The sequence below is a fragment of the Callionymus lyra genome, chromosome 6 (assembly GCF_982586985.1).
Source record: "Callionymus lyra chromosome 6, fCalLyr1.hap1.1, whole genome shotgun sequence".
NCBI lineage: Eukaryota > Metazoa > Chordata > Actinopteri > Syngnathiformes > Callionymidae > Callionymus > Callionymus lyra.
Window position 1 is genome coordinate 10,317,261 of NC_141823.1, and position 22,116 is coordinate 10,339,376.

General features: G+C 38.6%; 1 protein-coding gene across 2 annotated transcripts in view; it reads left to right on the forward strand.

Moving 5' to 3' along the window:
* sall1a (spalt-like transcription factor 1a) overlaps window positions 1-22,116 on the forward strand; it is a 369,520-nt gene that overhangs the window by 340,180 nt on the left and 7,224 nt on the right. The window contains exon 1 of one of the 2 annotated variants that reach the window (XM_087793530.1): window positions 18,583-19,532. The exons of the other annotated variant lie outside the window; for it this stretch is intronic. Within the exon in view, the coding sequence (XP_087649656.1) occupies window positions 19,451-19,532 (82 nt within the window). The 5' untranslated portion in view covers window positions 18,583-19,450. Of the gene's footprint in view, window positions 1-18,582; window positions 19,533-22,116 lie in introns of those variants that run through there. 2 annotated transcript variants of the gene reach the window in all.

The following is a 22,116-nucleotide window of genomic DNA, read 5'->3' on the forward strand; positions in this document are numbered from 1 at the left end:
CAAATATTGTTCCAGTGACTTGAACGATGAATTTCATCGTTTTTTTTTTTTCCATTTTTGAAAAATCAACACAAAATCTGCATAAGCTAAAGTGTCCAAACGTGACTAATTTCTAATGATATATGATCGAGGGGGGAGGGGGGGGACAGGAAATAGATAAACAGATGATGCAGATATGACTCAAATAACGGTTTGATATAAGAGCGGTTGAATGCAAAAGCAGCCCCCCTCCCAGCCCCCCTGACGCCCCCCTACAGACCCCCCTTTTGTCACTTAAAGAACGCTCCGAGCCGGTGGATTAATTAAAGTCCCAACATTAAATATTGATTGATGCATTATCAGCCGCTCACAGTCGTCTCCTCTCGGATTGATCTGGCCTGTGATTTATTGTCATATTTGCGGAGTCATTTCACTTGATAACAAAGAGAAATTGCTCACAACCTTCCCCTACCATTAGACCCCCCCCCCCACCCCCGCCCCCTCCATCACTGTTTTTTCTCTTGTCTCTTCCTCTCATCCTTTTCTCTCAGTGTCGTCGCCCTCATCCATCACTCGCTCAATTCTCTTCGCGCTGATAAGAAGCGGGAAATATTGCGACTAATCAGAACTTTTTTCTTTTTTTTTATTGACGATAAAATGCTTTTATTTCAGATCCACTTTTTTTTATTTATGTATGGCTGCTGTGCTCCTGCCGTCAGCGGTGAACTCTATTAATTTATGGCGGCGGCTCTGATTGATGGCCATATGAGGCCACATGTTCACATCATCATTTGTTAGCGAGATATATGCTGCCAACGGCCCAGATGATGGCGCCGTGTTTTTCTATTGTGTACAAAAACAAGCGGTAATTGAACTGTTCCGTCCACGAGGAAGCTCATTTTCTTCTGGGTTTGTTGCAATTTAAACGTTTAATTTACCTTTTTTTTTTAAAGATTATTTTGAAAAGGCGCCAAATATGTGCTGCCAGGCGGGGGGGTTCCCAAACTTCACCATGCCAAGGCCCCCATTAGCCTATAGCTTATGCAAAACACAGCAAATGCTTTAAAATATATGTAAAGAAAAGTCAACATTTTGAGTTATATTCTTGCTTGTATTCACGTTTTCAAGCATTTTGTGTAGTTATGGCTAGTTTTATGTTTCGCTGTAAAGCCATACTTGTATGCTGCCTCATGTTTTTGAATTCTACATGACCATGAGATGTTTTAGCACCAACATCTTCCACGGCTGTTGGTCTAATCCATTGATCTTTTTCATTTAAGAGTTGCAACACAACATGCTATATGCTATATGCTAACCTCAAAGCAAGTAAGTAACTAAGTAAGTAATTGTTTATTTGTAAAGCACCTTTCTAGACCAAGGTCGCAAAGCTCTTTGACAAACACAAACAATACACAGTTAAAATATATACTTAAAAGATCAAGACAAATAAGACAAACAGGGGAGTCAAGGAAAATCAAGGAAAACCCTGCACAAATAAGAATGTCTTAAGATGTTTCTTGAAGGAGTCAGTAGATCATCAAACACAGAGGAAGATCGTTCCAAAGCTTAAGAGCAAAAGCCTGGAAGGATTTCTCTCCTCTGGTCATGAACCTTGTGCGAGGAACCATCAGTAGATTCTGATCCACAGACCTCAGAGCCCGAGCTGGGGTGTAAGTCTGGATCAGATCACTGATGGAAGGTCTGACCATGAATAGACAGGAAAGTAAGAACCAGAATTTTAAACTGGATCTGGAAAGAAACTGGCAGCCAGTGAAGAGTTTTAAGGATCGGAGAAATGTGAGTTCTTCTACTAGAGCGGCTCAGAATTCTCACTGCAAAGTTTTGTACTAACTGCAGGTGAGACAGATCCTTTATTTTTATTTTTATTACATCAAGCTTTGCTTTTTTTTCTTGTTGATGACAGATAAACCGTGGTATGTTTAGAAATGTGAACGAAACATATGTTTAGAAATTGAATAATCCATAGATATAGATGGTTTCTTCTCCGTATCAAGAAAACATTGACACGATAGGAAAGTGTTTTCGAAACGACGGTTCCACAGTGTATTAAGCTAACTTTTTAACACAATAGCCAAATATTTTTAGCCCTCTAATTATTTCGAGCGCGTCTCCCAAATCGAGTTAACCTGATCCAATTTGTTGACATTGAATTATTCATGGTGTGTGTGTGTGTGTGTGTATGTGTGTGTGTGTGTGTATGTGTGTGTGTTGCAAATTATTTTCGTGTTTAGAACTCACACGGTGTCAAAATCTAGTTAGTAGATTCCGTGAGCCGACAGGGTTTGTTTTTTTTTAAACTGCCGCCACAAAAGCTCAATGAAAAATTAAAATTTTCAATGAGCTTTTGGACGCGAGCCAAAGCATCTCGTCGTTATCGGAGCTCGTAGCTTTGACATTCATGATCCGTCAGGGAAATTATTCAATTAACCCTAATTAACACTTGAATATTCGACAAACTACTTGAGCGTTAGCCCCGGAGCCGCGACGATTATTAAAACATGTTCCCGGCGCCACATTACACGCTCGTTTCATTGTACGCCGGTGTTAATTAAAGCTACGTTGGCTAATTGTTCATTTGTATTTTTCTGAGCGGCCCGTCACGATGGATGGCGCTCGCGGTGATTCATCAGACGCCGCCTGCTTCGTCTCTGTCGCGCGGCGGCTCGCGGTGACGAGTGAAGATGAAATGTTTCGTTGTTCGCATCGTCCGTCACGCAGTCGGAGGAGAGCGATGACACGGTTGAGTTTTAGAGAGAGCGCCCATGTTTTTAATGTGAGAAACTGAAGCTACGATGTCGGGAGAGCATCCTACAAAAGACATGCTATAAGCTAACATCAAAGGCAAATAAGATGCACCAAGATAATACTCACGTTTAAGGGTTGCAACACAACATGCTATAAGCTAACGTCAAAGGCAAATAAGATGCACCAAGATAATACTCACGTTTAAGGGTTGCAACACAACATGCTATAAGCTAACGTCAAAGGTAAATAAGATGCAACAAGATGATCTTTACATTTAAGAGTTGCAACACAACATGCTATAAGCTAACATCATAGGCAAATAAGATGCACCAAGATAATACTCACATTTAAGAGCTGCAACACAACATGCTATAAGCTAACGTCAAAGGTAAATAAGATGCAACAAGATGATCTTTACATTTAAGAGTTGCAACACAACATGCTATAAGCTAACATCATAGGCAAATAAGATGCACCAAGATAATACTCACGTTTAAGGGTTGTAACACAACATGCTATAAGCTAACGTCAAAGGTAAATAAGATGCAACAAGATGATCTTTACATTGAAGAGTTGCAACACAACATGCTATAAGCTAACATCAATGGAAAATAAGATGCACCAAATTGTTTTTTACATGTAAGAGTTGCAACACAACATGCTATAAGCTAACGTCAAAGGAAAATAAGATGCACCAGGTTGATCTTTACATTTAAGAGTTGCAACACAACATGCTATAAGCTAACATCAAAGGAAAATAAGATGCACCAAATTGTTTTTTACATGCAAGAGTGGCAACACAACATGCTATAAGCTAACATCAAAGGCGAATAAGATGCACCAAGATGATCCTCATATTTAAGAGTTGAAACAACATGCTATGAGCTAACATCAAAGGAAAATGCACCAAATTCATCTTTACATTTAGGAATTGCAACACAACATCAAAGAAGGATGTGATACAATAATTAAAAGTTTTATATTTACAAATAAAATGATTATAAAGGCGATGGAGGGCTGTTAAATGTGTTTAATGGCCGCAAATGGCCCCCACTTTGCCTGCTTTAAATTGTCCGAATGAATGGTTGTGTATCTCTGTTGCAACCTGTTCTGGGTGTCCCCTGCCTCTTCCCCTAAGTAGCTGGTATAGCATCCCATCCCCCCAATAAGGAAATTGTCGGTAGAAAATGGAAGTATTTTCATACATTAGTGTTTTAGCCAATCCTAGCTATTAATGGACTATCATCATTAACCTTGGTGTGCATTTGAACTGCGGGAGGCAATCGGAGCGACCAGAGTTAAACCCAACACAAGCGAATACGTTTGTCGTGATGCGATTCAAAAAATTTCACGACCCAATGTTGCGGCTTTTTTAAACCGCGTCGAGTAAACAAGTCCTCCTGGTCTCTCCGGTGAAGCCGCTCGATACTTTCCCTTCCTCTCCGCAGTGCCTCGCCCTCCCTCTCCTCCCACTATCGATCCCGAATGAAACACTGAACTCATCAATACGCTCTTAATGCGAGTTTGTTGTTCAATCACTTGCCATTTAAATCGGGGCCGCTCAAGTCCCGCAACGCCATCCGCTTTCTGTCGCCCGGCCCTGTCTCGCCAATTTGCTTTGTCATCTCTGGGAGGAGAGTGAGCAATTATCATAAACATCTCGCCGGCGTGTCACGAGACTCTCCACTGTTTTGTTGCACCAGGTTTCCCGGGTGTCAAAAATCAAGTCGTGGAGCGGCGCCATCGATCAGGCGGGTAATTCAGATGTAAATGCGTGCCGGCGAGCGATCTCACCTGCGATAATAGCCGAGTGTTGTTAACATCGCCGGAGCTCGTGCCGCCCTCGTTCCATGTTTGCTGAGATCCGGGGGTTTAGTTTCGCTCTTCGTTCTACAGTGAGAATTATTTTATAAGAGATGACGACCAATCGGATGTGTCGGTTGAAACACCCGATCAGAGGAACGACACGTCGATGATTGTCGGGGTGACGTCGACACGGTTGAGCCTCGTGGACGTCCAGTTCCATCGAGACGGTTCAGATCATGAGCCAAGACAAAGTGTTACGATGTTAAACGGAAATTTACGTCGTAGTATAAAGACTTGAATTTTAATGTCTACGATTAAAATCCGCAAACATATCTGAGAATCTTCCTTTTATGTCCGTTTATTACTCCAAACTGATGTAATTAAACTTGTATTTCTCATGGAAATCTCTTTTATTTTGGTGCAATTAGTAAGTAAGTAAGTAAGTAATTTTTATTTATATAGCGCTTTTCTAGACCAGGGTCACAAAGCGCTTAAACAATCAAAACAAAATTCAATAAAGTATATACTTTAAAGGTCAAGATAAAACTGATAACACAACAGGAGTTTTAGAAAATCAAGGAAAAGCCTGAACAAATAAAAGTGTCTTAAGATGTTTCTTGAAGGAGTCAGTAGATCATCAAACACAGAGATTGTATCAAAGCTTAGGAGCAACAGTCTGGAAGGATTTCTCTCCTCTGGTCCAGAAGCTTGTTCAGGAACCATCAGTAGATTCTGATCCACAGACCTCAGAGCCCGAGCTGGGGTGTAAGTCTGGATCAGATCACTGATGTAAGGAGGAGCCTGACCATGAATAGATCTGAAAGTAAGAACCAGAATTTTAAAGTTGATTCTGAAAGAAACTGGCAGCCAGTGAAGAGTTTTAAGGATCGGCGAAATGTGAGTTCTTCTACTAGAGCAGGGTCAGAATTCTCGCTGCAGAGTTCTGAATGAGACTTTGGATTGTGACATCTTCGGTTCATACTTCAATGTAGTTGATAGTTTTTCATATTATTACACTTGTTTTTATATAATAGTGTCAAATTTTGTTGCCAATCCCAGCTACTTGGAGACACTCACACTGACACACAATCATCAATAAACCTATGATTTTGTAATGTTGGAGGGAATGATATGAATCTAAGCAGAAACATGGCAAAGAAAGAGATTACAATTTATTTCACCAATGATACACGATTATTTTTCAAGAAAGGAGTTTTTTTTATAGCAAAAATGATCAATTTGTTGTGTAGTTACTTCACTTTTACAAATAAATGTTTCTGTATTATTTACACATTTGATTTTTTATTTTTTATTAATCACTTGAAGTTAATAGAATACATTTTTTGTTAAATTAAGTTAAAATCACCAAATTATATGGGGAAAAAATCTCATCAGGAAACAAAAATACTAAACATTTACTTATGTTGAAAAATGCAGACTTATTAAAAAAAAAAAAGATTTTAAAAGGCAGCTTGCTTGAGATGACATTTGACTTCTTAAGGAACAGGTATTATCAAGAACAGGGAAATTCAAATTCCTCAGGGGTCGCATTCAATTTCGTGACTGTTTTAAGGGGCCGTCAGGCTAATGAAAAGAAGAAAAATAAAAAACTTAAAAAAAATGAAAAATATAGTCATTATGTCATGACATTTATTATCAAAATACACTTGTGACAAAAAAACATGTATTTTCAAAACATTTATTGAATAAACTTCAATTTTGAGAGGGAATAAATCCTCACAAAAAGTAAAGATAAAAACGAAAGAAGAAATGTTTGTCATAATTGTGAAATGTGAATTAATAATACATTTGTTAGTAAAAAAAGCTATTAGCGGCTTGTCTACATAATCATACTTTTATGGTCTGCATAAATACAGTCTGAGTAAAGAGCCACTTATTTTTCAAGTGCGTGGTCGCGGTTCAGAAAACCACGGCGGCGGAAACCGGCGGCTTTTCGGTCCGACTCCCGTGACTCATAACTCTTGGGGTCAATTTAGGAAAATCTTAATTAACTTGAGTACATGTTTGTGTCCCGAAGAACCACAACCACGGTCTCCCTCCCGAGACGCTCCCAAAAGTATCATCTCGCAGCATCGTAAAAAAAAAACGTAGATCGACGCTCGGAAGGCGCCGGCGCTTCGCACGCCGGTGCGAACAGTTTAGCTCCAGTGCCAGGTAGCGAGTGAGTGACACGGGGCACGGTGGCACCTCCGTGGAGATGTTTGTCGGGGGGTGTCCCACCCATCTCTGGTGTTTACACTCGCGGGGGCCACACATGCCTGTTAACGGTGGAGGTGGGAGAATGGCCGTCCTGTGAGAGCCCAGAATGTTAAAGAATATTAAAGAGCGAAGGGAGAGCGACCACCTGGTCGAAAGGAGAACATAAGAAGAATTTGGTTCTTTCGCTGCCCGAGCCGGACCACTCTGGAGAAGAAGGGAGGGCGGATGAATGGGGAAGGAAGTAATAAAAAATAAAAAAAAACTTCTTTGTATCATTATCAGCAACAACTCGCCAGACCTGATATCAAAGATGGGATGTTTGCCTTGCATTCAAATCAGTGAATACAAAAGAAGGTGTTTCAGATACATAAGTAAAAACATTTCCATGAAGTTGATCAAGCAAACGCCTGAGAGGCTTAAAAATTTGCTTAAAAAACCACTGTCAGGGGGGATTAATGATCCTTTTTTTTTTCCGTTGTATGTAAAAAGTTGATTATAATGATTGCAAATGATTAAAACAAAAAAACTCGCTCTAAAATCAACATTCACGCAAACCCTCAGGGCGTTGACGATGAAACAAAAGTCATTAGACATCTGTTGATACAACTTTATTACTGTATAATTATGTCTGTGTAGATTAAAAACATCAATCAAAAAAACAATAGCACGACAGAGTGGAACAGGAACTCACTTCTAACATACAACTGCTACATTATATTTGTGTTTTTTTGTTAGTAATAATTATGTTTTTAATAGACCTTATAAGAGGAGTTGGTAGTTAAATTAAAGCTAAAAGAAAGAAGGAACATTTAAAAATGGTCTTAATACGATAGAAAAACATAAATCAAAACGATAAAGTTAAACTAGAACATAGTAGAAAATATTAAATGTTGATATAATATAACATAAAGACCATGTTCTTATATAAACAAATTGTATTTACATTATATTTAAATATACATCCCTAAATATTCATAGAAAAACATGGAAATATATCAGTAGTACTTTAGGCATTTGTTACCAAGACGTACAGAATAAAGAAAAAATGTTTAATATAATTTCTATAGTATCGTCTATAACTGTTAAATAACAAAAACAAAAACTATTTTCTACTATTAGACTGTGACTCTTGACACGTCAAGAAGCTTGTTTTCGCAGAGAATATACACGGAAATAAAAAACACAAACTCTATGAGACCATTTTGTGACAGAGAAACCATCCTAGAAGAAAAATATGTCGACATTTAACAGGTGATGCAAGTATGGTCTTTAAAAAAAACTGATATAAATGATACATTGATACAAGGAACAAAACAATAAAATGAAGGAAAAAAATGAAAACAAAAATCCTAAAAATAACTTTGATAAGTTACATTTTAAAACAACTAAAATGTGTGTTTTCATTCATTTGTGTGACATTTACGCCGGTATCTGCTCCGAATACACGTCGTCAGTGACGTAGCTTCTGTTTAGCATCAACTAAGTCACCAAGATGGCGGCCGTTGAAGGTTGAAAGTGTCCATCGATCCACACTCTTTTTTTTTTTTGCCATTTGGGTGCTCATTGTGCATTACATTTTCGCACATTGCTCAATACAGACTCACTTGTGTACTAAAAATATTAAGTGTACTGAAAGTGTACTGAAAGTGTACTGAAAGTGTACTGAAAGTGTTCTGAAAGTGTACTGAAAGTGTACTTAAGTGTACTGAAAGTGTTCTGAAAGTGTACTGAAAGTGTACTGAAAGTGTTCTGAAAGTGTACTGAAAGTGTTCTGAAAGTGTACTGAAAGTGTACTGAAAGTGTACTGAAAGTGTTCTGAAAGTGTACTGAAAGTGTACTGAAAGTGTACTGAAAGTGTACTGAAAGTGTTCTGAAAGTGTACTGAAAGTGTACTGAAAGTGTTCTGAAAGTGTACTGAAAGTGTACTGAAAGTGTTCTGAAAGTGTACTGAAAGTGTACTGAAAGTGTACTGAAAGTGCAGAAATGCGCAATTTCGGACACACCACTGATTTGTTAACTCACATGTTCTTGACAAAAACCTGCACCATCTCGATCCATGGTGGGTTTGAGACCCCTGATCTAAAACATGTCCCTTGGGGGGGGGGGGCCCAGTCCAAAGATTAAAAAAAAACAGTAGAAGAAAAATGTCTCACTGGTTCTTCTCTTCTTAGATCAACCTTTTTTCTTACCGTTAAAAATGTCGAAAAAGTTGAGTAACAGAGGAGAACAAAATGTTTCATGACTTCCCCCATGAATCAAAAGAAGTTGCTGCGGTGACGAAAGCTAGCGACTCGAGGGATCAGAAGGGACGTCGGGTCAGTCGGAGGCAGCTCTGTAACTTCAACCACTTCCCTCAGGTGGTCTTTTCGCCAGTCATCAGGGACCCACCGTGTCTGAGCGCTCTTATCCGACTAGACTCCTGGAAGTGGGCTAAATAGAGAATGACAAGCACACACACACACACACACACACACACACACACTCAGGTTCCCCCGCCACCCCAGTGTGGACAAACAACATCCTGTTCCTCCTTCCAAATGTGTTTGTTGGAGGATCTGAACGGCGTTCGCTGATATCAGGGTTTATCGTGCGGTGAAGTGACACGGCGGCACGAAGACACACAAACATACATTTTAGGTTCTCGCTCACGTGTGGTCACCAGGAGCCCCGACGCATGAGAACACATGCCAGGACCTCACATCGAGTCGGCAACACTTTTCTTTCCGACAGATTTCCAACCGCCAGAACCTCCGTGCAGTCGCGAGCGTCGACGCCGGGTTTAAAAGGGCAATTAAGGTTCACCAGCTCGGGTTCAGCTGCGCTTTCTTGAACTGGGATTACGGAGGAATCACGGTTCAAGAAAACTCTGAGGTTTGATGAGTCGTGTGATCTCGTGGAACTCCGGTTTGGTCCCCATGGTCAGGAGACCATCCTCATCTGTAGAACTACATTATATATTGTAGTTAGGAATATCAAGCCAATAGAAAGAAGATATCTCCTTGGCGGAAGTGATAAAGTTGACTGGCAGCTGTGATGAATCTCAACAATGGTTGATCTAATCGTCTTTGTTGCATTCTTAATTTAGGAAAACAGAGCGTAACATATTTTTTTAAATCAACTTACAAAAGACTTTTACACCTTTATCTCACTGACACTATTGATAATGTTTCATGAAGCAGCTGATAATGTTTCATGAAACAACTGATGAGGTTTCATGAAACAACTGATGAGGTTTGATAAACAGGTTATGAGATTTCACAAAAACGCTGATAAGGTTTTAATTTAACGGGCAATGAGCTTTCGTGAAACATCTGATGAAGTTTCATGAAACAACTTGAAACTGCTTATAAGGTTTCATAAAACAGCGGATGAGGTTTCATGAAAAAGCTGATGAGGATCCAGGAAACAGCTGGTTAATATTCATGAAACAGCTGATAATGTTTCATGAAACAACTGATGAGGTTTCATGAAACAGCTGATAAGGTTTCATGAAACAACTGATGAATTTCATGAAACAACTGATGAGGTTTCATGAAAAAGCTGATGAGGTTTCATGAAACAGCTGAGGTAGTTTCATGAAACAGCTGATGAGGTTTGATAAACAGCTGATGAGGTTTCACAAAAACACTGATAAGGTTTTATGTAACAGAGGATGAGGTTTCATGAAACAACTGATGAGGTTTCATGTCACAGCTGATGAGGTTTCATGAAACAAATGATGAGGTTTCACGAAACTAATGATGAGGTTTCACGAAACAAATGATGAGGTTTCACGAAAAAAATGATGAGGTTTCACGATACAGACAATGAGGTTTCATGAAACAAATGATGAGGTTTCATGAAACAAATGATGAGATTTCATGAAACAGACGATGAGGTTTCATTAAAACAGCTGATAATGTTTCATGAAACAAATAATGAGGTTTGATAAACAGGTTATGAGATTTCACAAAAACGCTGATAAGGTTTTAATTTAACAGGCAATGAGCTTTCATGAAAAATCTGATGAAGTTTCATAAAACAGCGGATGAGGTTTCATGAAAAAGCTGATGAGGAACCAGGAAACAGCTGGTTAATATTCATGAAACAGCTGATAATGTTTCATGAAACAACTAATGAGGTTTCATGAAACAGCTGATAAGGTTTAATGAAACAACTGATGAAGTTTCATGAAACAACTGATGAGGTTTCATGAAAAAGCTGATGAGGTTTCATGAAAAAGCTGAGGTAGTTTCATGAAACAGCTAATGAGGTTCCATGAAATAACTGATGAGGTTTCATGAAACAACTGATGAGGTTTCATGAAACAACTGATGAGGTTTCATGAAACAAATGATGAGGTTTCATGAAACAACTGATGAGGTTTCATGTCACAGCTGATGAGGTTTGATAAACAGCGGATGAGGTTTCATGAAACAACTGATGAGGTTTCATGAAACAACTGATGAGGTTTCATGAAACAGCTGAGGTAATTTCATGAAACAGCTGGTAAGGTTTCATGAAAGAGCTGATGAAGTTTCATGAAACAACTGATGAAGTTTCATGAAACAACTGATGAAGTTTCATGAAACAACTGATGAGGTTTCATGAAAAAGCTGATGAGGTTTCATGAAACAACTGATGAAGTTTCATGAAACAACTGATGAAGTTTCATGAAACAACTGATGAGGTTTCATGAAAAAGCTGATGAGGTTTCATGAAACAGCTGAGGTAGTTTCATGAAACAGCTGATGAGGTTTGATAAACAGCTGATGAGGTTTCACAAAAACACTGATAAGGTTTTATGTAACAGGAGGATGAGGTTTCATGAAACAACTGATGAGGTTTCATGTCACAGCTGATGAGGTTTCATGAAACAAATGATGAGGTTTCATGAAACAAATGATGAGATTTCATGAAACAGACGATGAGGTTTCAGTAAAACAGCTGATAATGTTTCATGAAACAAATAATGAGGTTTGATAAACAGGTTATGAGATTTCACAAAAACGCTGATAAGGTTTTAATTTAACAGGCAATGAGCTTTCATGAAAAATCTTATGAAGTTTCATGAAACAACTTATGAGGTTTCATGAAACTGCTTATAAGGTTTCATAAAACAGCGGATGAGGTTTCATGAAAAAGCTGATGAGGATCCAGGAAACAGCTGGTTAATATTCATGAAACAGCTGATAATGTTTCATGAAACAACTGATGAGGTTTCATGAAACAGCTGATAAGGTTTCATGAAACAACTGATGAAGTTTCATGAAACAACTGATGAGGTTTCATGAAAAAGCTGATGAGGTTTCATGAAACAACTGATGAGGATTTAATGAAACAACTGATGAAGTTTCATGAAACAAATGATGAGGTTTCATGAAACAACTGATGAGGTTTATGTCACAGTTGATGAGGTTTGATAAACAGCGGATGAGGTTTCATGAAACAACTGATGAGGTTTCATGTCACAGCTGATGAGGTTTGATAAACAGCGGATGAGGTTTCATGAAACAACTGATGAGGTTTCATGAAACAGCTGAGGTAGTTTCATGAAACAGCTGATGAGGTTTGATAAACAGCTGATGAGGTTTCACAAAAACACTGATAAGGTTTTATGTAACAGAGGATGAGGTTTCATGAAACAACTGATGAGGTTTCATGAAACAACTGATGAGGTTTCATGTCACAGCTGATGAGGTTTCATGAAACAAATGATGAGGTTTCACGAAACAAATGATGAGGTTTCACGAAACAAATGATGAGGTTTCACAAAAAAAATGATGAGGTTTCACAAAAAAAATGATGAGGTTTCACAATACAGACGATGAGGTTTCATGAAACAAATGATGAGGTTTCATGGAACAAATGATGAGGTTTCATGAAACAAATGATGAGGTTTCATGAAACAGACGATGAGGTTTCATTAAAACAGCTTATAATGTTTCATGAAACAAATAATGAGCTTTGATAACAGGTTATGAGGTTTCACAAAAACACTGATAAGGTTTCATGAAACAGGTGACGAGGTTTCATGAAACATCTCTCCATGGTTGTAAGGATCCATTCCTCCCTCCAAACCGAACCACAGCTCGCCTGATGTCCTTGTAAACAACCGTCACATGACCTGTATTTTCAAGCCTGCCCCGAGTTTCACAAACACATCTGATATCAATCTCGTGCGACTCCTTGATCGACAGGTGTGTCTGTCGGGCTGAGCTGAGCCACTTCTTCACGCGAAAATATACATTCATGCTTCGGGGAGGAAAAAAAAAAGTTGAGGCCTCATGAGCTGAAACCTTCCGGCAGCATCTTCCTGCAGTGTGAAGCTGCGAGGGACGAGCTGGAGATCAATAGTTTGTGGGTTTTTTTTAGCTCACAGGAGCCTCATCTCTCAGCCGGGACACTGATGTTAACTATCAATAGCAATAAGAGGCTGCCTGAGACACGGTTAACTGCTGCTCCACCAGCATCGCCGGCTGATGGCGGTTGATAAACATCTTGTGCCCAAATGAAAACCACTTGTTTCATTCCTGTGGCTGTATTTACTGTAAGATGGTGTGTGTGTGTGTGTGTGTGTCGCGTGTTACCTGGCGTAGACGACCTGTTTACGAGCGGCGTGTCATTCTTATAAATACATAAACATGCTGCTTTATTATAGAGGTGGGGGGGGGCGTGGGGGGGTGAGGGAGATGGGGGTGGCGGGTGATGTCTGTAATTTCTTCAAGATGTCTTCGGTGTTTGCTTCCTCTGCAACTTCACGTCCCACTGTTGTGTGTCAATGTGAGCCGGATCCTTTTCTGGGAAACATCCCGAGCATTCGTCCCAAATATCATCCGTCAACGTCACGTGAGGCCAGAATGTGTTTTTGCAAGAATATCAAGCAGCTTAAATGGGATTCTTGGTGCTGATCCAGGATTGTTTTTTTGTTTTTTTTCCTCACCCAACTCAAGTAAGTGTCTTTAATCGTACGCACGTTGCATCTTTCAGCGACGAATTATCCGATTTAAACACCTATAAAATGTTACTTTGATCTTTTTTTTTGTTTTGGATTTATGGTGGGAATATAATCTGGAAATAATCTTGATTTTAAAAAACATGTTTTTAGCTGTATTTTGTTACACTTTATGTACTTAATTATTATTATTTGTTTATTTTAAACAAAAATAACAGTTTTTTTAGTGATAAGTTAATGTTGATACTTCCCTTGTTATTATATCGATGCAGACCATGTGAAAAGGCTGATTCAACTTTATTAAAGTACTTTTATTTAAGGCCTGATTTAATATTTTTCTCTTTTTACTTTTCTATTAGTCATTCTTACCTGTTGAAATAAATACAATAATGTATAATCCCTTCATGTTTTGTAAATGTATTTTTATGATTGATATTGAGAATATTTATCACAAATGTAAATACAATTCATTCACTATTTTAAATCAGTTTATTTCACATCAAAACTTCACTTTTTATTCCTTTTTATTCTTGTTAATTACATTTTTTTTCTTTAGTTTTTCACATTCTTGTTGTTTTTTTAAGTTATGTTTTCACCTAATTTATCAGAAAAGATTGAAAATATATTGCACTCACTCAACCTTAAGTTTTTAACCAGTTTTATTATCTGAAAATTCATTTTTATACATATTTTATTCACTTACGCAGTGAAATTATAGTTGTTTTGACGATTATTGACCAACAAAACTGCCTGATAAATTCAAAAAAAAAAATAATAATAATAATATTTAAACTACAGGATGTGATATCAAATCTACCTCTTTATGTTGAATTTTTATTATGATTTATTGTGTTTTCCTTTGACCCACATTCTAATCTGAGCCCGTGGGATCAAGCGCTCAGATTAAAATACCTGCTGTAGATGTGCGTAAAGGCGTCTTTATCTGGACGATATTTTAATTCCATTAAGCGCTCGAGGGGGGGAAAACCCTCGGAAACTCCTCGGTCGTCGTGTTTGTCTTCGCTTCCTGCCAGCGGACCATATAGACTTCCGTTCTTGGGAGGAAGCCAGGGTCAAACCCGGTCAGGTGATTAATTTGTGTACGTAAAAAAAAAAAAAAAAAAGCCTGTTTAAGTCTCCAGATTATATGTCAGAGTTAATCCTTTTAGAAATACATGCGAGCTCCGGTGTGTTTGTTACAGTCTGCTCTCCAACGTGGAGTGTGTGTCGACTCACACACACACACACACACACACACACACACACACACAGGAGTGTGTGACCTGCAGCACCTCTGGGACACACTCGACTGTTTGCTTGTTTTCCCTCAAACACGGCGGGATTGAAAGGAGGTGTCTGTAACTGCAGCTGAGATAATGTACAAACAAACACGCTCCATTGATATCGGTGATGCTACAGGACGCTGTCAGGGGGGGAGAGTCTTCAGGGGGGGGGGAGACAAGGGTGGGTTGAGGGGGGAGTTTGATCTCTTAATCAATGGAGGCGCTTCTCCTCGCTGCAGGTATTTCAACCACTGCTCCCAACACACATGACTTGAGCGACGACTTCAATCTATTTATTCATTTCTTTGAGCATGAGGCCAGATTACAACAATCCCTTTAATCAAGCTCTTAATCCCCCCCCCCACACACACACACACACACACACACACCAACCCCCCCCCCCTCAAGACGTCAGCACGACATAAATAAGGACATGTTTTTCTTGATATTTCTGTATTTGATAATCCAACAACCAGCACAGATTATACGGTTAATTGTCAGCAGCCTCTGCTTTATTTACAGGTCGAGGACATGATAATCACTTGTTTATCTTCGGTGTTACGCAACTCGTTTGTGTCATTTTGATCTGGAAATAAACATGTTTTTATCGTAGCTGTGTGAAATAAAAACTCCAGACATGAGTTAAAATATTCAACTGTGTCCCCAAAAAACAAATTGACATAGTTCTAGATGTAGATATTAGAATGACTACATGGTAAAGAGAATTAATTTGGACATTTAAAAACATATATATGACATATTTAAAAACTTAAAACAGGCCTCCTATATATATAATTCTTAACCCACTCTCTGTTGCAAAACACCACCCAGAACACAGAAAAATTAAGATATATATTTAATTTTTAATGAATGTTTAAGTTATTTTTGTTACTGAATTAGGTTCAGCTAACGTACGTCGGCTAACTTGTCAATCAACATGAACGGCTTTAAAAGCTTGAAAAGTTGTTGAGTTTTATAGTTGATGACAAAAAAACATCTTTAAAAATATATTAACTTCACTGCTGCTTATATTTGTACGTGTTTGGAAAATCCACACTAATGTCGATGATGAAACACGATGGCTTGTCAATTCGTTTAGCTTCAGGCTAGTTTATTAGCTAAGTCAACCTAGTTAACTTAACTTAGACTGAAATTGTATTCTTAGCTCTGTATGTGTTTTGAGTTGTGATGTCAATTTGTAATGTACTTACTTTAAACAAGTTCATGAGATTAAAAAAAAAAAGAAAAAGGATAATGTTTGATAATATGGAGCAATTTTTGATTATTAATTCAATTTTTTTTTACGGTAAAATCTATCTTTTATGTCATTTTGTTGTATATGACTTGCTAGTATGTTCCAAATGAGTTATTAATATCTTTCACTTGGAACTGGAGGAAGCTGATATTCCACCGAACACGTCTTTGAAGCATCTCGTACAGTAAGTAAGTAAAATATAAGAACACAAAATACATAAAAATGAATGTTAAGATACATTTTTTTTACCATTTTTAATTAAGAATATTTGCGATTTCGCAGTGTTCTCTTGACATCCTGATCCGACCCCAGCAGAATCTTCTAGGGTATAGTTTTCTCCACTATCAGGGGGGGTCAAACACCCCCCTCCCCTCACCCTCCCCCCCCCCCAAAAAAACCCCAAATAAAGTCTGGCCTGTTTTCTCGCCCTGCCACTCGCTCCCATTATCACACACTAACAGCTGACCTAGATGAAGACCCGATCTGGGCTCATTGTGATTCTTCCAGCATTGGGAGATGGAGAGAGTTTTAGGGGTGTGTGTGTGTGTGTGTGTGTGTGTGTGTGTGTGTGTGTGTGTGTCGGGGGTGAAAACACACCACGTGTTGAATGAATCGTCACACACACAGTTAAAAAAATAATAATAATAATTGGGAGATTCCTTTTACCTTTACCTAGATTCTTTTTTAGATACTTTTGGAGTTACATGATATTAAAGTTAAAATAAATAAATAAAAACATATTTATCCTAAAAAAAAAAAATCGTTTGTTTGAATCTGTAATTTAAAATATTTAATTTTAAATCCTAAAGTTGGCAATTGTTTTTTTTTAATATATATAATAAATATGTTTTTTTCCACAATCTCACACCAAACAGCTCATCCATTAAGCGCCCGTTATTTTTCTCACCCGCACACCAGAGCCCGTTTTTTTTTTTTTTTGGACCCGCAAGTTTGCGCCATTTTCTTACACAATCGCAACAAAAAAAATGACGTTTTTACTCAATCCTGTTGTGACAAGGATCGTTAAAGTCCTGTTTGATTTCCCCTCCTCGCCATGAATAAATGAAGATCCGGGTGGAGGCTCAGAACCCAGAGCTGACACCAGAGAGAGGAGCAGATCCATCTCCAGCCCGCAGCTGCTCTTTAAATATTCAGTGAAAAATAATGGCATCACCTATAGTAACGTTATTATCTTCATCCCTCAAAATCAGTCCGAGTGAGAGCTCCGTTTATCTTTTTCACCTCATAAATCTACTCGACTCTGGGGCGCGGCAGAGATGAGGCTCCCGTGGGGACCTCTTGGCCCTCTTAAAACTACCCCCCCCACACCCACACACCCAGGGACCCCAGGACCCCTCCTCTCTTAAAGGTGGATGACTCATCATATTCACAGTCGTCATAATCATAACTGTTGCGTCACCGCAAGGTGTTGACGTCATTGTACATTTTAATAGATAATAACCAAAAATAAATAAATGATGAATATTTAAAATTAAATATATTTATGGGTTGTTGGGCGGAAAGTGCCCTTGAGCAAAACACAACGAGCGCGTTTATGTATTCAGTAAAAAACACCCAACACAAATATATACATTTATATCTCACTTATCTCAATATTTAAAAAATAAATATACATTTAATTATATATATATAAACATGAGCAACACGTTTGGATAATTTAGATCCGTGTGTCCACGAGCAAGGCATTAACAACCTGAGCGAAAAGTGTGTAGAAAAATATTATTTAGTGATCGAAAGAAGAAGAAAAAAAAACAGTTTTAATCGATGAATAAAAATGACCTGGTCGTTGTCAGGATTGCTAATCATGTGTTATCGATCCACGGTGAGGGGGGAGATTCAGGTCAAACAGATCCACCGGCTGGATTGCTCAACGGCACTCCGGCAGCCAGTGTTTAAAAATCCAGCTCTCAGGTTGAAATCCCTCGAATTATAATAAATATAATTATTAAAGTAGCTTCAATAAATACTCGTGTCTTTATGTAAGTCACTCACGAGGGACTCGTTCATTCCCAACATGTTATTAGTATTATTATCGTGTAATTACTGTGAGTTTGTGACGTCATAAAACCACGTGTTTAATTGGTTATCAATCATAAAAAAAAGGGGGATTTGAAAAGTTTCTGATGAGGTTTGACACGAGATGTAAACTCGGCTGAGACGAGCACAGAAGTGATGAAGAGGAGGAGGAGGAGGAGGAGGAGGAGGAGGAGGGAGGTGGAGGGAGGAGGAGGAGGTGAGCGTGACTGAGCAGCTCGCCGGCCAATGGCGGGCGGCGTGGGCGTGTCTTCATATCAGTCCCACCGCTGCACGGGCCCTCAAAGTTTGTTTATTCGTGGAATGCCGTGTGTGATGAAAACGTGTGAGTATCTAACCTCGTTTCTCTCCAAATAACCAAGCGACGCGACGTCGGCGGCGGCGGATCGAAAAAAAGCGTGGACTTCTGGGAGAGCGCGCGCGTCACTTCCAACCCCCGCGCGCACGGAATATCATCTTTTTTTTTTAAATATATTTTTAAATAATTTTTGATATTTGTGCGATCTGAGCAACTGAAGCTCCCACTTCTCTTTCTTTTTTTTTCTTTTTTAAAAAAGAGAAAATCCAAGCAGGATCTCTCGGGACGATGATGAAGTTCAGCGGAAAAGTTGTCGCCAAAGAAAGATTGAATTTGACAAACACCCCCTTGAAGAAGTCAAGATAAGCGGGTGACTCTCGGCCAAACACAAGGGGTTAACCCGTATCCAAAAGGGAGTTTTTTTTTTCTTTTTTTCTCTCTCTCTCTCTCTCTTTGGGTGAAGGGGGGAGAACCCAGCCTTTTTTCTTCCCCTCTCTCGGATCAACTCATTGGGTGGGAGCAGAGAGAGAGACAAGAGTCCCCAGCAAATCAGGAGCTAATTGATTAAAGAGACTTCATTTGAATAGGAGGGGGGCTGGCGAGGTGCCAATCGCCTTTCAAAGAACCCCCCCCCTTCCCCTTCCCCTCACCCCTTCCCCTACCCCTCCATCCCTCCCCTCCTCTCACCCCCTCCCACCCCCTGTATGATTAATCGCGGCGCATTATTGATAATCATAACGTGGCACATGCGCGGTGGATGGACTCGATTTACGTAATTTTTTGAGGAGGGTTTTTTGGGGAGTCATTTTTTTCTTTTCTTTTTTTATTCTTCGCCTGCCGATGTGCCAGCCAGCATGTCGCGGAGGAAACAAGCGAAGCCGCAACACTTCCAGTCCGACCCTCTCCTCCTCCTCCAGCCTTTATCGGAGCACAATGGTGAGTCACCTCCTTCTGAAAGTCTTTCTTTTTTTTTTAATAACTTTTATTATCTCTTGACATTATTTCATAGTTGCACACAGTTTTTATTTAGCGTACGCACTTTTTTTTTCTTCAACGGTCGTTCAGTTCCACCGTCACGCAACTATTAAAGTTCAATTCCCCGTTTTTAAAAACCTACTTTTTTTTAAAAGTATTTAAATGATAAAATAGACTTTTTATTTCTTACTTAAAAGCAGGAATATATCCTCTTATCTTGTCTTCTCCTCTAACACCATGACTCCAAACTTGAACCGATTCAATGGATGAAAAATAACAACTTGTTTTTATTTTGAAGGACTTTACTTTACATTTTAATTCTTAAGTCAATTTAATTTTCGATAAACTAAACGAGCGCTTAATGTGTCGCGCTTTATTTATCCAAAAAAAAGTACGTGAAACCGTAATACGAAATAAAAAAAAACATTTTCAAACGATCCGTAAATAAAAACGCTTAAAAAAAGACTATATACGAATTAAAAACCACTCGTTAATTCGAATCGGTTAAAAAAAAAACTTTATTCGGTTTCTAAGAACGACACGAATCGTCGCGTGATAAAAACAAACAAAAAATAGATAAAGTTCTGTTTATTTTTGATTGCTTCGATATTTTTATCGACTGTTCTTAGAAAGATAGATAAACGAAGGTGGATCAAATGTTTTTATTTTATTTTATTTAAGCTAAAAGAAAACGTTTATTTAAAGTCAATTATATAAGATCTCTAAGATCTCTAAAGTAAATACATATTTTAAATTTACGTTGTTGCATATTTAAATATCTGAACAGTGTTTTATTTGATAAATTAATCGCTAGTTTAAAAGGGAACCAGTTGTGAAGCATCGCAGTGATTTATTTTTTTAAATTTATTTGGTGGGGGGTTAGATGATAATATTTAATTTATTTACTTTAAATCTGGACAAAGTCAACACAAGCCCCTGAAGTTTTGTTCCCCCCGTCTGCGAGCAATGGTGTGTCCTGGAATAAAAAAGGAGGTGTATAAGTGAGAGCTGATTTAACCTTTGTCAGGGTCTCAGTGTGAGTAGGGGTCCAGAGTTCAGGGTCCAATGTGTTCCCCGCTCCACTCGCCATTGACCCTGCTGATCGGAGCTGCAGGCAGCCCCGGCAAGGCCTTTATTTTCCTCCTCCAAAAGTGTGTGTGTGTGTGTGCGTGAGGCCTTATCAATATTGTGGCTTTATCAGCGTGGACCCTCCAGTGGGGAGAATAGAAACCCCCCTTTTTTTTAAGCAGTGTTGTCCCCCTTGTTTGTCATTTGTGGATGTGATCTTTGAGGACTTTTCCACTCCCTCCCCTTGAGCCTTGTCAGATCTGAGAGAGTTTTGTTCTGGACTTAGTGGACCACCACTCCAGATAGGATGGAGCCGGTGTGAGCGTGAAGCCCCTGTTTTTTTTTCTTCTTCTTCTTCCCCTGAAGCTACGTGAGCGAAAGATGACAATGTAGGAAACGATTCTAACGCCTCTCGTCTTCTATTCTGTCTCCTTCACTCCTTCGGTCCGGCTGACATTTTGAATCTCTTCAAAGTTTACTTCGTCTCTGTGTAACTTCGGCCCCGGACTTTATCTTAAATTGAAAAACCAAGTTAATCCTTTGCTATTTTGGGAATTAAGCCTAATGCTAGCATCTGTGCTGTGTGCTGTACACAACAGTGAATTTGATTCTCGTCTGATTTAAAGTTTTTTTATTTATTCAGCCAAAGTGCTGCGTCATCACATGCGAAACTCAAAATAACCTCTTTTAAGTCATTTATAATAAAGTAGAAACAACTTAAAAATATGTTCCTTATTTAGCAAAAATCGTTTATTTAAAAATATATGTTTTACATTAAATATAAATTTAATTCTTTAAATTCGTATTAGGAATCAATTATTAATCAACACACATTTCGTTTTTAATTATAAATGCTTTATAAAGGAATTTAAAACAAAGTCAAATAATAATCATTTCAAATATTAAATCACACCTATAATAACAGTGTAATACACACTTTATTTTTATTAATATGTAGCTTAAACTAAATAAGTTGATTCATCAAATGTTGAATTTTATTTAATATTAAAAAGGTGTTTTTTTTGACGAATAAAAATTTGATTTACTGAAATAAAGATGAGGTGAGATTTTAATTTACAAATATTTATTGTTTGATTTAAATTTTTAAAAAAAAGGTGACATTGAAAGTGATTGAAAGGAGCTTCAAGATGAGCCGCCCCCGGGTCTCACATGAAAAGTTATTATTAAAGTTAAGTCTTGTGTGTTTGCATGGTTTGGCGGGCGAGCGCCGGGGTTTACTGTCATGGCAACTTTGCGTTATCTGATGTCTGCGAGCGGAGAAACATTGAGGAAGATAATCCCTGAATTAAACAGGATCTGCTGTGGAGTCGGCTGAGATGAGCAGGGCCGGGGCTGCGTCCACGATCCCTGCCGCTCCCATGCTGCGCCAACAATGGGAAGGCATCCTGTCTCTCTGTGGGGCAGGGCTTCGCTGCCCCCGGCTTTTTTTTTTTCATTTGCAAATGAATTCTTTGGC